A 15,036-nucleotide genomic window follows, 5' to 3' on the forward strand; every position below is an offset into this window, starting at 1 on the left:
TTACTCAAGAACACACTGGACCGTATGCAATGTAACGCACATGATGTTTTTATTATCTGAAATCAATTGTACCGGTTTCCCAGTCAAGTGCTACGCTCATCTACTATATATGCACGCGAGCTAGCAAGACTTGAAGATGCTTACGATCTGACAATAATGACCAATCTCTGCACGTGATAATTCCCTAGAAGTAGACTCTACGGGTAATGGCATGAAGTTATTTGTTACGTTTCTTTTTTTCTTTTTTGTTAAGAAAAGACAATGGTGGAAAACATGGTTGATTGGCAAACGACATGCTTAGGCTGCACTCTTCGAACCTTCCTTGGCGTCTAGGTCACCGCCCTTCAAGGCTAGAAGACGGTTAACTTTACAATCCTTGTCAATAGACTATCATCAGACATACTAGGCACTGCCAAAGCTGAAGAGAATAAGGCAACAACGGCCAGGAGCAAGATGCTAGGACGAGGCATCGTATTTGCGCTGCACAGAAAAGCAGTCGTTGGTGGTAGGTAGATGGTTCTGTGTGATGAGAGGGAGAAGATTCAAGAGGGAACCAGCCACAAGACGCGGAACGGGCATTTATATTATACAAGCAGCCAGATAACTAAGTCATGAGTTTATTGCAGCTGCTCACGCCAAATGGATGCATGCATGCATATTAACCGCCACTCCACCTGCGGGATGGGGATGGCCACGTCCGAGAGGATTCTAGGAGGATTCCGGGAGGTCTCATGGCCAATTTAACTAGCATATTTAAATCTAGTAAAGGCCACAAAAGTCCCAATCCCATGAAGAGGGACGAACGAGATGAACAGGCCGCTTCCAACTCGACAGCGAGTCTCGAATGCGGCGCAGTGCAGTTCTCATTGGCAGGACACTGAGTTGGAAGTTGTTGGTAGCTTTGCTTGTGGATCACGTCAATCTACATGCAGCCTTGCATGATTCAATAGTTTCAGAGCCACCGGTCCGAGGGATATTTCGGGCAGCGGACCGTACCCATGCCCATATGATACTGCAGTGTTCCATCTATATGCATTGTACTAGAGGGAGACGAGATGGCCAGATGAGGGGTTGGCCAATCCCCAGACCCCAATGACGTCTCTGTTGGTAGTTGCCATCGTCCGTCGTCTCATAACCGAATAAACTTATTCTCTCGACCAAGCGCTAGGATACAAATCTTAGTAGCCTCCAGTTCCGCCTGTTCATATCAACCACCAGTGGTCGGGCAATGCTACGTGAGGGCAATAGTACCGGGGGAAGGGGCAATATACAAAATGCGCACCGTTTTTCAAGTATTCGACCGATAGTACACGGATACTTATTACGGAATGCACCCTTCGGAGACAAAAGTTCTACTATGCGGGGGCCGGCGGATGCAGACTCGCATCACACACAGCACGGGAGCACTGTCTTGAGGTGGCCGAGTGCGACGGCCGACTGACTTGGCAAGCCTCAGCCTATGTAGGCTTGGGTTGTGTTTCATGGGCCTCCTCTCCCTCTTTGCCACTTTCCCCTCATTCATCCTCGTGTAGTAGCTGGCGACATATTGACAAGGTACTGTCGCCGTTGGCCCGTGATTCTTGCTTGATTTGGAGACTGCAGCTTGCCGCCCAACGGACGCCACCTATCACCTCTCCCGCCCATTAGCTAAACAGAAATGATAGAACCCTTGCGCTAGAACAAATTAACACATTTAGTATATGGTGAGGTTGCGAGTTAGTGAATGCGTCCAGTCTGGTCCGGTGCTACCCTGACGGAGGTTGGAAGAGAGGCGAGTCGTAGACATCGTGGTTGGGCCCTGAATATTGGTCATTGCGAAAATCTTGTCGTATCTCACGGTCTGAGCATTGCTCAGGTCTGGATCTCAGCATGACGAGCTGGGCAGTCAACTCCAGCTTGACCTTTCGGCATGGTAGATGTCGGTCCTCCACGTGTCTCACGCAACATCAATCGCCAAATTAACCTGCTTCTAGTGGAGAGAAAAGAGCTGAATAGGAATTTTTCCTCTCGCCGCGCCAATAGCTTTGTCGAGCGAAGCAACCGTGGAGGGTCATACCATGTTCCTGGTGTCTCCCTCAGCATTAATTTCGAGCGCTTCGTGTACCTTCACTTCTCTCATGGCTACAATCTTTGGCATCAAGATCGCCTTGGCCATCCCGAGCTTGTGATTATGGAAATAGTCAACGATATGACGGATCGCGAGGGCTGGCACGTTCATATCAATGATTTCTCAACTTGCCGTACCTGGAGAGAGCAAGCCTTTTCAGGCCACTCCTCCAAGAGTGATAGTCTTTGGGAATGGTGCGTATTTGAGCTTCGAAAAAAGGCAGTCGAGTTTGCCAGCAGTCGCTCAGTGTTTGTCTTAGACTCGGCGTCTCGCATCCGCAAGTCTGATCGCTTGGTGGGCAGCGACTTATTCAAGACTCTCCGGCACGATACTCGGTCGCTTCATCTTTCACCTTGGATGTTTCCACTAGTTTTTGAAGTCTCGCCTATACGAATCGATGGCCGAGCCATCACCCGGGATAACTTCTTGGATTACATGACGGTCGGCGCCATCTGCCCTCGCTCAAACTGGGGGCCCGATCGGTTGAGCAACGGCGATCCTTCGTACTACTCCGGGAGATCACAGTGGTTAGCGACCGACGTCAAATTCTCAAACAAAGACAACAGTGTCTTTCTGATTTCCCCGATCAACAATCTGCACGCGGCCCGGCACAAACCCCTTTACGCAGCACTGGAATATTTGATATCCGACTTGATCGACGACTGGAACGGCGTGTTGCTCTACAAGGCGCTGGCACGAGGCGTCTCGCGCGTGAAACCGCAGCTTTATAGATGTAGTGCCTGCTCCGAGGGCGCTCCAGGCATGTGCTCGTGCCCAGTCAACTTTCGCGAGTCGTTGGCGTGGGCAAATGATCGGCAGAACAACGTGGCGTCGGATACGTGGCACGAAAGCCGGTGGAATCCTATCCTAGCCCTTGATGGGCGCTTCGCCAGCTCGAGAAGAATATACGACGAGATCTCCCTGCGTGACGGCTTCAAGGAACGCGGACTTCAGATCTATGTGGAAATTGTATCCATTGAGCTTGACGCAGATGGCTCCATTTCCGCAGACAGCGTACAGTGAGTTTGCAGAAAAAGAGGATACCTGGTGACGCATGTTCTGACACAGAATTTTAGCCACCTGTGCTGGGATCTGAATGGTAATCGGAATGAGAGAATAGTCGCGACATCGCTCATATCTTTGCGTCGAAAGAATCTTGAACCCGTCTCTGGTGGCATCTCATTTCGCACAGAGACAAAACGTAACGTGTGGCAGGACAGGCCAAATTGCGAGCATTCGACTGCGAACATGCGAAATGACCCCTCGCCTACATCACCCAGCCATTCTCCGCTATCAGATCCCACTGAGTCTGAACATGGCGAACGGATACCATCCTTTCAAGAGCTAGGGACGATCAAGCTGCCAGAAGGCCGGGTGGTGACTTATCCCAATACCCTTCAACACAGATTCGAAGTGCCAAAGTTGAAGGAGACATCGACGCCGGGAAGCATTCAGTTCATGCAGATTCACCTAGTAGACCCCCACTATGTCGTCTGCTCAACCCGCTTCGTGCCGCCGCAAAGCTTGGACTGCTGGAAGGAAGCGGTTGACTACCAAGGCCTCTGCCTCAAAGCCCGAATTCCTTACGAGATATCCGCGATGATCCTCGATTTTCTGTTAGTGCCTGAGATATTACGGAACAGGAAAAGGGCAAAGGTTCGTGGCCCGCAAAGTTACTGGCAGACCTGGCCAGTCTCTTTTGACGATGACGACTGCGATGACAGCAAAGACGGCCGAGACAGCAAGCAGCCTCGGTTGTATCAGGCGTCTCAACCGCCAATCAGGTACGAGTCCGCGTTGCGCCGAAAAAAAGAGGCCTTGCAGAGACATCAGAGAGTGATGAGGGCTGTGAACGGACCCAGGGCGTATAGCCGGCCTCGCGCAATCACCGTGTGGGCGCAAAGCATGCTCAGAGACCTAGACCCAATTGATGGCGGGGATGCGCGCGAACGCGTTTCGACGCTTGCTGGCGAGACGGAGAGTGACGCTGGGGATTCAGAAGAGGATGACATCGCAGACTTTGAATCTCCCATGACCATTGCCGAATCGTCGGGCAGCGAGGGAAGCGCGGATGAAGAGGGTGAGCCCACCGGTAGGACTGGCGTAGGTGGAAGCGCCCTGAACAGGATTCGTTACGGTCCAGAAAACGGCACTGGTCAAGGGACCGTTGGTAGTAGCGTGGACGGGATTGGGGTCGGGGACGGAAATGGATCTCAAGAAGTCCATGATGCAGCTGGTGCGGCGGCGGTACTGCAAGCCGAAAACGCCGGCGAGGAGTCGGAGGAGGGCGAGGACTATGTAGACGCGGTGTATTGCTTCACCACGGCAGGGGCCTTGGAAGCCGAAGTGGTGGAACACCCTTGGCAAGGGGAGTCTGAACAGGAGTTGGAGTCACTGTACGACGATGCCATGTCGCGGGCGGACGAGATGGAACCAGATCGGGTTACGCAGTAGCTTGCAGTCTAGGCGTTTTTCAGATTTGTGTCTCCTGTCCGTCTGTGTCCCGAATGCAATGGTTTCAAGTTACGATGATGGCGTATTGATGCGTGATGAAAATGTGTTTGTCGCGTGGGAAAGACTGCTTGTATGTGCCGTCTCGTGCGTATTGCCACGTGATGGACGGCCAATAGGTAGCCTCAGGCTTCCACTTCCTGCCACCAGGCGTACCCGTCTGGCGATGACGAGGCGCACATTTCGCGTCTACGCGCGTCACTTTGAGAGCGACGAAGGATGCGCTGGCTCAATAACCCGTAAGAATCTAGCAGACTTACTAGTTAACTAAGAACAAGGGAGGCACAAGGGCGCACCGAAAATAGCAGCACTGATCGCCCACGCCAAGTTAGCGCCGACGCCAGCTGGGCTCAAAGAGCCTTGTGACGGACGCCCACCGTGGCCTGACCCTGGCTGTGTTGGATTGCAGATTATTATTGGGCCGTCTTGTATTGGGTCCTGGCCTTGTGCTTGGGCTTGGGGCTATGTATGTACAAAGTAAGTTCATTGGTGGCGCAGCGGTGATGTTTGCATAACTGTTGTTCCGAGTCCGAAGCCTACCCTACAGAGCAGAATTTTTGATCACAGCCACATTATCACAGGTACAACGCACATAACTAGAGGACCCGGAACAGCTCGCTCCGAGTAAAGCGATTTAGGCTGGGCCATCGGTATCACCTTGGCAGGGAGCTGACGAACCTGGGCTCCGTTTATATCTCCGTGTGGCGATGGATATCCGTATTGTTGGGCTGACGTTTCGGATGGAGAGGCTCCCGGAGGTCGCGCTCGCTTCAATGGCCCAACGTGGGCAGGGATCAGGGAACAGCAAGGCTCGCACGGCACCGGTCGGAGAACTGGCGGCTTTGTTGTTTTAAAGAAACCGCCCTCCACTGATCTGCATCTGTTGCCATTATGCAACTTCACAAAGTCCCTTGACCGCCTTTGTTCTAGTAGTTGTTGGGCGAAACTTTGATAGCGTCATCTTCTATTGCAGATGAACATACAGATCCGCATCGAACCAGCATAGCCGCCAAAGCATAGCTGAGCATACCTATTTGACATTGTTATTTCCGTCTTTACACCGACCGAAACAACAGTTCAAATCCGGGCGGGTGAGGCTCCGACAAGCCTCAGTCGAACCTTGATTCTAGAAACCATTTCACACACACACACGCCACAAATGCCAAAACAGTCAACCTTCACGACAGTCACCCCCTTGCCGGCGGGCATGACGCGCCAGGCCGCCATCGACTTCCTGCAGGACCATGAGGCCATGATCGACCTCAACCCGCTCGTCACCGACCGGCGGCGCCTACCCTCTGCGCCGCCCTCCGCGCCCGCCGACGAGCACCGCTGCGCGTGGTATGAGGTGACTGACCGCATCGCCTACCTACCCGGTGGTCTCGCCAGCGGCTCCGTCCGCTACCGCTGCGCCTTCCTCGACCTCGCCGGCATCGGCCTGCAGACGCACTGCTACGCGCCCATGGGCGTCGACCTGCGCACGCGCTGGTCCGTCGGCGGCAGCGAGCCGGGGGAGCCCCGCGAGCCTCGGGAGCTCGGCCTCCACGGCGACGGTGACGGCGCGCGGCTGTTGCCGCCGGACGGGCTGTACCTGCGCGAGGACACGGAGCTGAGGTGCGGCGTGGTGATGACGGCGTTTGTGAAGAGGACGCTGAGATGCTCGCACAGGAAGCTCGCGGAGCGCCTGGCCCAGCGCGCGTCAGAGCGGGCTCGGTCAAGGGGGCGTGGGGAGGAGCAGGACGAGAAGAAGCAGGACGAGGAGAGGCAGAGGCGCGATGATGTTGGGGAGCACGGGGGAGGACGGCGCGGGGTGGGCAGCTACTATGTGCAGAGAGAGCTCGAGGCGAGACGTCGCGCGGCGGCCGCAGCGGCGACCGTGGGATACCCCAGGAATGTAGTCAATGGCCCTGGAAGTCAGAGGATTGACCAGGGATGCGTGTCAGAGGAAAAGCAGCTGTACGCTGGCGGGACGAGCAACTACTGCGGCCAGCAACATCGTCACCAAACACAGCGGCAGTATCATGAAGCTGGCGCAAGACATGACGCATCCGAGCTGCCGTAATGAATTCCCGAGAAGGCGCCTTTTTTTTCCCTTTTGATCTTGTATTTGGTGACTGTTCATAGAGGTTTTGCGACGGAGCAATTAGCGTGGTAATAGGTGTCATTGTGTCTCATTCGGGTCTAGGCGCAACAACACAAACAGGTAGAAGGATAACAATACGAATTATTTTGAAGAGGTTGTCCCCGTAATACTTCAAAAGACGAGACGTCAACAAGGGAAATTTCCAAAGCCCAGCCGATAACAAGCTGCCTTGTTGCCCCGGCGCAAGAACACCGGTCCATTGTTCATGCACAGGAGCGAGGGACAAAAGGGCTAGAAGAAACCGTGTCAAGGTATCATTAAAATGTATATATGTTACATTAATGGAAACATTGTCCAATGGTGAATGAAAGTACCGCGCATATCCATGATCCCTCAACGCCAAAACTCCCTTTACTTGCCTACCTGGAGTCGTAAGAGAAACAAGAAGCCAGCTTATAGAGCGACGGCAGCAGCGGCGATGGCGCCGGCAAGGGCCATGGCGTAAGCAGCCGTGTTCTGGCCAGCACCGGCGACCACGGCAGGCGCGCCGGGGGAGCCGGGAGAGCCGGGGGAGCCGGGTGAGCCGGGTGAGCCGGGAGCGACCGTCGGGGCAGCGGGCTTGTTGGCCGGGGCGGTCGTCTGCTGGGCCGGGTTGGTGGTCTTCTGGGCCGGGTTGGTAGGGACCTGCAGAAGGGGGGTTAGCATACAAGATGAAGCCTCTTGACAGGGGCCCGGGGCGGGAACGTACGGCCTTGGTGACGGTGCAGGGGCAGTCGGTGATGGTGAAGGTGCAGGCCTCGGTGACAGTGTAGGTGCGGTTGTTCATGGTGATGTGCGTGGGCTCCGGGCAGTAGGTAGTCCAGATGTCGACGACCTCGGTGACGGTGCCGTTGTGCTTGTAGCCGGCCTGGACGGCGGTGGCCGCGGCAAGAGCGAGGGCGATGACCTTGGTGAACATTTTGTGTGTGTGTGTGTGTGTGTGTGTGAGGGTGAAAGCGTTTGTTGCGTATTGAGAAAAAGCTTTTGGTATGAGCGAGGGACTGGAGTGAGATGGTGACGGAGAAGGAAGAAAGTTGAGCAGACGGAGAGGAACGCTTTATATCTCGAGTTGGGGGGAGAGGGTTCTTTGTATCGTCAGGCTCTTTTCCCTAATTGGGACGCAGCACACAAACAAAAAGGATAGGGAAATGAATAACAACAAACGCCTGCGTTCCCAGGAGGGCTGAAGAGAGCCTCAACGGGGCAGAGCAGAGTGGCAAGCCCGGCATCTTGCCGCCGATCCCACGCCCGGCCGGGAGTTTTAGGTGGGGCTTTCTGCATTCCCAAGACCCCGGATCACAACAAACAACAACAAAGACAGATCAAAGAAAAATAGGGACTGGTCATAGTCACCGGTGTTGGGCAGGCCGGCCGACCGGGGGGCGCTTCGATCCTGAAATGGACCGTACCCACCTGAAGTCTCTTTGTCATTGAGCTATTGCTTCCCACCTGACAGATTTGGCTGGTAAAGCACAGCGCCCGGGCGCTCACCGGCACACAAAGGCCACGAGCTCCGGAATGCTGCCCGGGGATGGCCCCGCTTATCCCGGCGGGCCTGCATTCCGGTCGCAGATTGCCACTCGTGCCAGTTCAGTCAAGCCCTTTCTTGTTCCTGGCTGACCATTCTTTGTTTTTTTGCTGGTCGTGTTCTAACCTCTGTCTCTTAATATGCGGCGCTTCTCTAATTTCCTCATTTCTTCGTACTGCATGTTGCTACCTTGCCGACAAGGCCATTGATAGCTGTCTTACACCCACAAGATCCCTAAGGTGTTTTTTTCCCCTGCCTGTTCTTGAAACGTTGCAGTGACGCCGGGATGGGGTCATTAGGTATTTCATTCTTCTGGCGATAGCAAGATAGGGTCAGCGAAACTGAGAGAAGGGAGGGTTTCGGCGACTTCTACATACATGCAGATATCCATCTCTCCGTCGGTATTGTCTCTGCATCGGTGTTATAATGCACGCCTCTACACAATTACTTCTTCTCCTATTTTTGGAGACAGCTGTTTCTCCGTCTGTGTTTTGTTCTATCTCCATTTTTCCCTCCCCGTAGATCCCTCGTTCCTTGTTTCGGTTTCCTCTTGGCTGCCCTGAAACTCTGTCGCAGGCGCTGGCTAGACGACGACATACAACCAGCCTGTATTGCGTCACAACAATCTGTAGCAAGTCATCTTCATACCAGAATATGGCATTCACCAGCATCCCGCAGAGCAACCGGTAATATCAGGAAAAATGTTTTTTCTTGTAATCTGCAACAAGACACTCGTAGCCATATTTCTTTCCCCTCGTGTCCCTCGCCAATGTTTCCCTCCCTTCTTTCAGCTGATGCTTTCCTTTCTATGTTTAACAAATATAATAAACCAACGAAACTCTTCAATCGAGAAGATCAACAAGAAAGGTCACCGACTTCCTTACTGTAGCACATTTCATCGCAGCAACAACGCACAATGCACAAGAGAAATCGTCTGATGTGATATCGTCGCGTCCAGTTCGACAAGCCGTCATGCTATTCTATAATGAATTCCATAATTCCTTTCATTCACTGGTGGCTGCCGGGTAGGTTCCCAATGCACCATTCCCAATATCTAGGTACAATCGAGTCATACCCGTCGTGTGAATCCATGGCCGCATACCAATCAATCACCAGTGGCTGTGTGGAGCCCAAGTTCCTTCACCTGCGCATAAAAAGCCGCGACAAACCGTCGAAACAGCATGCAAGCTTTTCTTAAAAAAAAAAAGCCCCCAAATGGAATAAAGCGTAGGAAATGCAAAAAACACCGGTAAATGCAACACAAAATCGTGTGGTGGAATCTAGTCTTGGTATCAAATGATGCCGCCCAGTTGCAACAAAACAGAAGGAAAGAGGGAAAAAAAAAGTCGCGCCGTGTAAACAATCGAATCGAAGACGTGACCAATATGGACAAGTAGTGGCGTGCTTCGTCGTGAAGAAAAAGGAAAGGGGGCAATGGATTAATGTGTGGGCGAATTACTTCCGGTTCGATCGACTCTGGCTCCGCTCGGGCGCTCGGCCAAGGTCGGCGTCGAAGTTTCGTAATTGCTGCTCGTACTTGGCGTTGCGTAGAAACTTGGGCACCGAGTCGCTGGCCATGAGTTTGAAGACGGCATTCTGGGCGTCCTCAAATAGTGTCGTCACCTCCTCCAATGTCTCAATCATCGCAATGTCTTGGCCAACAGCCTTGGTCATGCGTGTAGCTAGGTTGTTGCGAAGCTGATGGTCAATGTTGAGCTCACAGGGAGATCCTGGCGCCAGAAAAGCATTGTAGATACCGTAAGCCTGGGCCATGATCTCTTTGATACCATCCATCGAGCTTGCATTGGGCGACTTTTTGGCTTGGCGGATGCCGGCCTTGCAGACGTGCACAAATTCATCCACGTCCTTGTAAAATGACAAGTTCTCCTCGCAATGGGTGTCGGACAGATTCTCGCGGAACAGCAGCCGCAGGGCAGGGTCGTTGAGAATCTTGTCCAGGCGCTGCGTGTTAGAGTCTCTGGTGATGCCGTTGCGCTGCGAGCCAGTGCCAGCCTCGCTCTCGGAAGCACGGCCCCTGGAGCCGCCGCCGGAGAGAATGTCCTTGCCACGCTGTGTTACCTGATAAATGGCGTGCTTTGTAGGTTGGAACAGATTGTGGCTGGGGATCTGAGAGAGGTAGGCACGGTCCTGGGTGAGGGCTTCAATGAGATCGTATTCAACAAACAAGCTGGCAATCTCAATGGTCTCGCGTCGGTCGACTATGGTGGAACAATCCATGAGCCAGTCAGTGGCAGCGCGCCCTGTAAATGTGTTGTGGTAGGTCTTGCCGTTGACCTTGCGCTCGGCTGCCATCTTGACACCGGTGAGACCATCTTGGTAGTCATGCAAGGAATCCGAGTCCGCAGCTGCGACGCTCGATTTGACGTTGCGGCCCTCGGAACCCATGAATCTGCGGAAGATGACCTCGATGGTGCCCCAGTCACTAATGAGTTTGTCACTTTGCAGGTCCCGCTCGAGAATGACCAATTGAAGATTGCTAGTGTTCATCAGCTCGCCAACCTGTTTCTGCTGAATGCCGTTTCTGTTGCAGAAGCGGTTGAGAATGGCGACGCCCTTGGGCGTCAACTGCCATACACCACCCTTCATAGTGTAGACCTGCTGGAGTTTACCGTCAGCGGACTCGATGAAGCGAGCCTCAACGAATCGTTGACAGATAGAGCGGGCCATGTCCTTTGCCATGGAGAATGTGGTGGTGGTTGTGGTGGTGACAATCCTCGACGGGTCCTTGGGATCGGGCATGCGGTTAGACTGGGAGAACTTCAGAGAGCCGAGGTTGTTGATGGCATCCTCAGAAAGGAAGGTATAGTCAACCTTGGTGAGCCGTACTCGGTGAGGCGAGAGAGGCAGCAGGCTGACGACCAAGGTTGAGAAGAGATCCTTGAAATCCTGCGACAAATGATTAGTATTGAAAAGGAAGGGACGGGGAGAGCTTGTGTAAAGTCAATTGGGGCAGCGAGGAACTTGTAGCTTTGGCGTTTGCCATAGCCAAAACCTTGGCACGCAGGATCAAGAGCTTATTTGGATAGAGGAATCTGCATCGCACACAAGGACGGTGATGACATGGGAGGACTTTTACATACCCTCGTATAAGGCCGATCATCATCGGTCATGCGCAGCAAGCGTGAAGAAGTTTGGTGCATCTTGGGCTCGTGGCGAGGTTGTCTGGTGGGGAGGGGTAGAGAGGCGTCGGTATCGACGTAGGCCTGGGAGGGCGGGTTGCGGGCAGCCACGGTGTACTCGCCGGAGGAGAGGGAGTCGGTAGAGGGGCTCTTGGAGGGCGACGAGGCAGAAGCCCTGGTGACGGGAGCGAGGGATTCACCGTGAGTGAACCTGGCGAGGCCCGGATTAGACTGGCGGGGGCGGAGGACAGGCTCAGAGAGGCTGGCAAAAGCGCTCTGGGTGCGGTCCTTTGCGCGGGAGAGGATGCTGCTGGTGCCGCCGGAGGAGCGCTGGGGTACAATTCGAGGCAGAGAACCCGTAGACGCGGACGAAGTGTGGTGGGAGCGGCGAGAGGATTGGCCAAGTCGGAGGAGCTGGTCGGTGGGACGGTGGTCGACGGAGGACCGTGGGGTGGTTGCCGACGAGCGATTGCGGTGGTGATTTTGGTGACGCGAGGCGGGCGAGACGGTATTCGCTGCGGAAGGCTTGTGGGATATTATCGAGTCGGTAAATTTGTGGTTGGACAAAGCTGCCATCTGACGAGGAAGAGGGAGAAGCGTAAGCAAAACGGTTCACGACCAGAGGTGGCGGTTGTTCCCTTCTGATGCAAAGTGAGGGAGAGTACGGTGGGTGGAGAGATGGGCTGAGCGGCGATGGAAGGAATGGCCAAGATGGAAAGAACAAAGGAAGAAGAAAGCATTAAATGAAAAGGGAAGAAAACTAGTGGCCCAGGTTTCTCTTTGGAGAAAAGCCGGACAGAGGTAGCAGGTCGGCGGGAGAATAAAAAAGACGAATGAGACGGTAGTGCAAGTTGGAGCGTGGGTGGATTGAAGAAAGAGGGGGGGAGTGTACGAGATAGGCTTGGGCGGGTGTATGTCTATAATTGAGGGGGGGGGTGTCTGTGATGTGAGGGTGAGTCCAAGCAAACGGGGGATCAGAGAGAGGAGAGGCTGACAGTCGAGCCAAAGGCACAAAAAGTAGAGGGTACATGTGGGCTCTCCCTTGACTTTTTTTATTCCCTTTTGACAGTTTATTTTGCCCGCGCTGAAATGCTGGAATAGAACTGGCCTACCTGGTAAGCCCACTCTGACCTGCGGCAAGGCTCCAAGTGCTTTCCAGAGCGCGGCCAAAGGTACGAGGTACGAGGTACAACGAGACCTCTTTTGCTCTCATGCCCAGTATGGAAGAAACAAGTGGAGAGAGGAGAAGTAAAAGATGGCGGGTGGGGGCTTCCAACTTTCCAACTTGTACCGATGACAAGGGGAGGAGGGGCGTGTCTCTGTCGGCCTGAGACTGGAAATGGGAAACTGGCTTAGATGCATAGGATGAATATGCAGCCAACGGGGCGCCAGCAGACCATGCGTCAAGTCCCAAAAGCCACGAGGCAAACGCAAACGCGCACCGCACTGAGTGGGAAGCACCAGGCAGCCCACATGCCCCCCATCCCCGCCAAAGCAAGGCCCCCTGACTCGAGACTTGGGCAGGGGACCTGGGACGTGCGCGGGCGCTGGGCAATTAAACAGAAGAAATAGACCAAGTGGAAGCAACCGATGATGGGAAATGGCAAAGCGGTCTTGCCTGGGTTCCTGAAAGCCCGTGCGGTGAGTGGATGATGCCGAAGTGAAATGGACAATGTGGTGCAGTGTAGGCTGGGGGCCCAAGTAAACCAGTGCGGCCCGGTACGGGGCAGAACGGCCAGTGGCCAGCGGCCAGCGGCTCTGTACCTGGAATCGGCCGGGTTCGTCGCACACGACGGCCCCGTCAGCAGAACAGGGACAAGGACAAAAGCAGAAGCAGACAAGACGGGCATGCCGGGTATGAGCCGCCCCCGATTCATGCACCACAATCTGATCCGGCTTGACTCTTGCCGTCTTTTTTTCTTCTTGTTGCCTGTGTCGCGAATGACGAGTCGCTGCGTGGTGCCCGTTCCTGCTTTGGCTGCATGATCGGAGAGCCGACCGGCTGGGTTGTAGTGTGGCAGACTGGCTGTAGCTCTGCTTGTGGTGTGGCTCAACTGTGACCTGTAGGCGTGTGCCACAACTGCACTACTGTGCAGCCCAGGCAGAAAAACGTGCCAAACATGTGCGCAGCTGGCCACGCGAGCAGCCATCACAGCCACTAGTCACTAGCCACTTACCATCAGCCATCAGCCACTAGCTATGTAGATAACGGAGATGGCAAGATGGCCAGATTAGCAGCGGTCCCGTGCTGTCCACCACCACATCGCCATCCGACCAGCATGGACAACGATCAACACCTGACCAGATCTCAACGAGGAAAAGAGACAGAAAAAGAATGAAAAGAACTCGACCTAGACTTGGTCGAGAGCATTTCACACTTATTTTTCTTTTTCCTCTTTCTCGTCTCGTCCCCAAACGTCGACAACTGCTCTGTCCAATGGCCGTTTGCGGACAGTAAGCAACCCATGTCGCAGGTACGCATACATCCAGTTGGCATACATCCGGTTGGCATACATCAAGCGCATTGCACTGACTTGTTCCATATACTTGCCCCCCCCCCGGCCAGGCCTCAGACCTTAGCTTTACTGGTAGACTCCTCCAGACCAAACCTCAGACCGTCCGTCCGTAGTGTGGGCTGGATTGCAAAGAAGACTCCACAATAGCGATGTACGGTCAAGATCCTACTCCGTTGGCCGTCATGATACAATCTTTTGCGTTGCATGCCAATGCGACAACAGGAGAAATATACCGGTCATCGAGGCGCCTCCGACCTTGCCACCAGCGAAAATCAAAAAGTGTGGCGTGCTCGCCGCGAAAGGCAATATGAGACCTTTCTTCACCTGCCGCTGGGCCATCGCACAATAGGATGTCGATTTGCTGGCTTGGTCGATCGGCTTGTGGCTGGCGTAACGGATTACCCGCACTGCTCAGGCGGCCGGCGCCCACTGAGGTGAAACACACCCTCCTCACATCAGGCTCACGCACCGCTCGGTGTGACAGCCGCTCTCATCTCAACAATCCATGACTATAAGGGAAAGAAAGGGGAATAATAAGAGAAGCGACACTTGCCACTTCTGGCCATTCACCTCACGACCTTTGCAAGTTCCACCCGGCATCGGCCCAAACGCAGTGCCCTCCACCAGCTACAAGACTGGGTCGGCTTTGCGCTGAACGCTGAAACCACTGCACAGATCCCTCGCTGACCTTGGCCCCAGCTTGGCCCCAGCTTGGCCCCCGTCAACGACAAGGGAGCCATTCTAGAAGCATCAAGGAAGGAATCCATGGGGGGTAAAGAGGGAGGCGCAGAGGAAAAAAAGAGGAAAGAGGAAAAAAAAGCGAAAATAACCATCATGCATATCGGGGTTCGGCCCTGACAAAAAGAAAAAAAAGTATCAATATCAATATCCTTTTCACGCACCTTTTCCGTTATGCCTAGGGGCTGAGCCTCCTTTGTCCAAAGCAGACCTAATCTCCTTTGTCGGTGACGCCGTGGAATAGGGTACTTCTGCTGCTGCTCACTCGAAATCAAGCCTTCTTTTCAAGTCTCTTGGGTGTTGTGGTGCCGCACTGGTAGGTGAATGAGTATGCCTTCCTTGGTTGATTCTTGGCTCTGGCTCAACAGCGAAAA

The 15,036-nt window shown here is 54.0% G+C and overlaps 4 protein-coding genes across 4 annotated transcripts; 2 read left to right on the forward strand and 2 right to left on the reverse strand.

The window, feature by feature from the left end:
• Positions 1-2,542: 2,542 nt before the first annotated feature.
• ISF_05819 (hypothetical protein) lies at positions 2,543-4,561 on the forward strand (the record flags this gene model as incomplete). The annotated part of the gene is made up of 3 exons (XM_018849424.1): positions 2,543-3,126; positions 3,184-3,206; positions 4,029-4,561. 3 exons carry the CDS (start codon positions 2,543-2,545, stop codon positions 4,559-4,561), a joined length of 1,140 nt encoding a protein of 379 aa, XP_018703451.1.
• Positions 4,562-5,777: 1,216 nt separating this feature from the next.
• On the forward strand, positions 5,778-6,680 carry ISF_05820 (hypothetical protein; the record flags this gene model as incomplete). Its single annotated transcript, XM_018849425.1, has 1 exon — positions 5,778-6,680. One exon carries the CDS (start codon positions 5,778-5,780, stop codon positions 6,678-6,680), a length of 903 nt encoding a protein of 300 aa, XP_018703452.1.
• A 474-nt stretch (positions 6,681-7,154) lies between these two features.
• On the reverse strand, positions 7,155-7,659 carry ISF_05821 (hypothetical protein; the record flags this gene model as incomplete). The annotated part of the gene is made up of 2 exons (XM_018849426.1): positions 7,155-7,385; positions 7,450-7,659. The coding sequence occupies 2 exons, from the start codon at positions 7,657-7,659 to the stop codon at positions 7,155-7,157; spliced, it is 441 nt and encodes a 146-aa protein (XP_018703453.1).
• Positions 7,660-9,723: 2,064 nt separating this feature from the next.
• ISF_05822 (developmental regulator flbA) lies at positions 9,724-11,984 on the reverse strand (the record flags this gene model as incomplete). The annotated part of the gene is made up of 2 exons (XM_018849427.1): positions 9,724-11,175; positions 11,370-11,984. The coding sequence occupies 2 exons, from the start codon at positions 11,982-11,984 to the stop codon at positions 9,724-9,726; spliced, it is 2,067 nt and encodes a 688-aa protein (XP_018703454.1).
• Between the last annotated feature and the right edge of the window lie 3,052 nt (positions 11,985-15,036).

Source organism: Cordyceps fumosorosea, assembly GCF_001636725.1.
Source record: "Cordyceps fumosorosea ARSEF 2679 chromosome Unknown scaffold_14, whole genome shotgun sequence".
Classification (NCBI taxonomy): Eukaryota; Fungi; Ascomycota; class Sordariomycetes; order Hypocreales; family Cordycipitaceae; genus Cordyceps; species Cordyceps fumosorosea.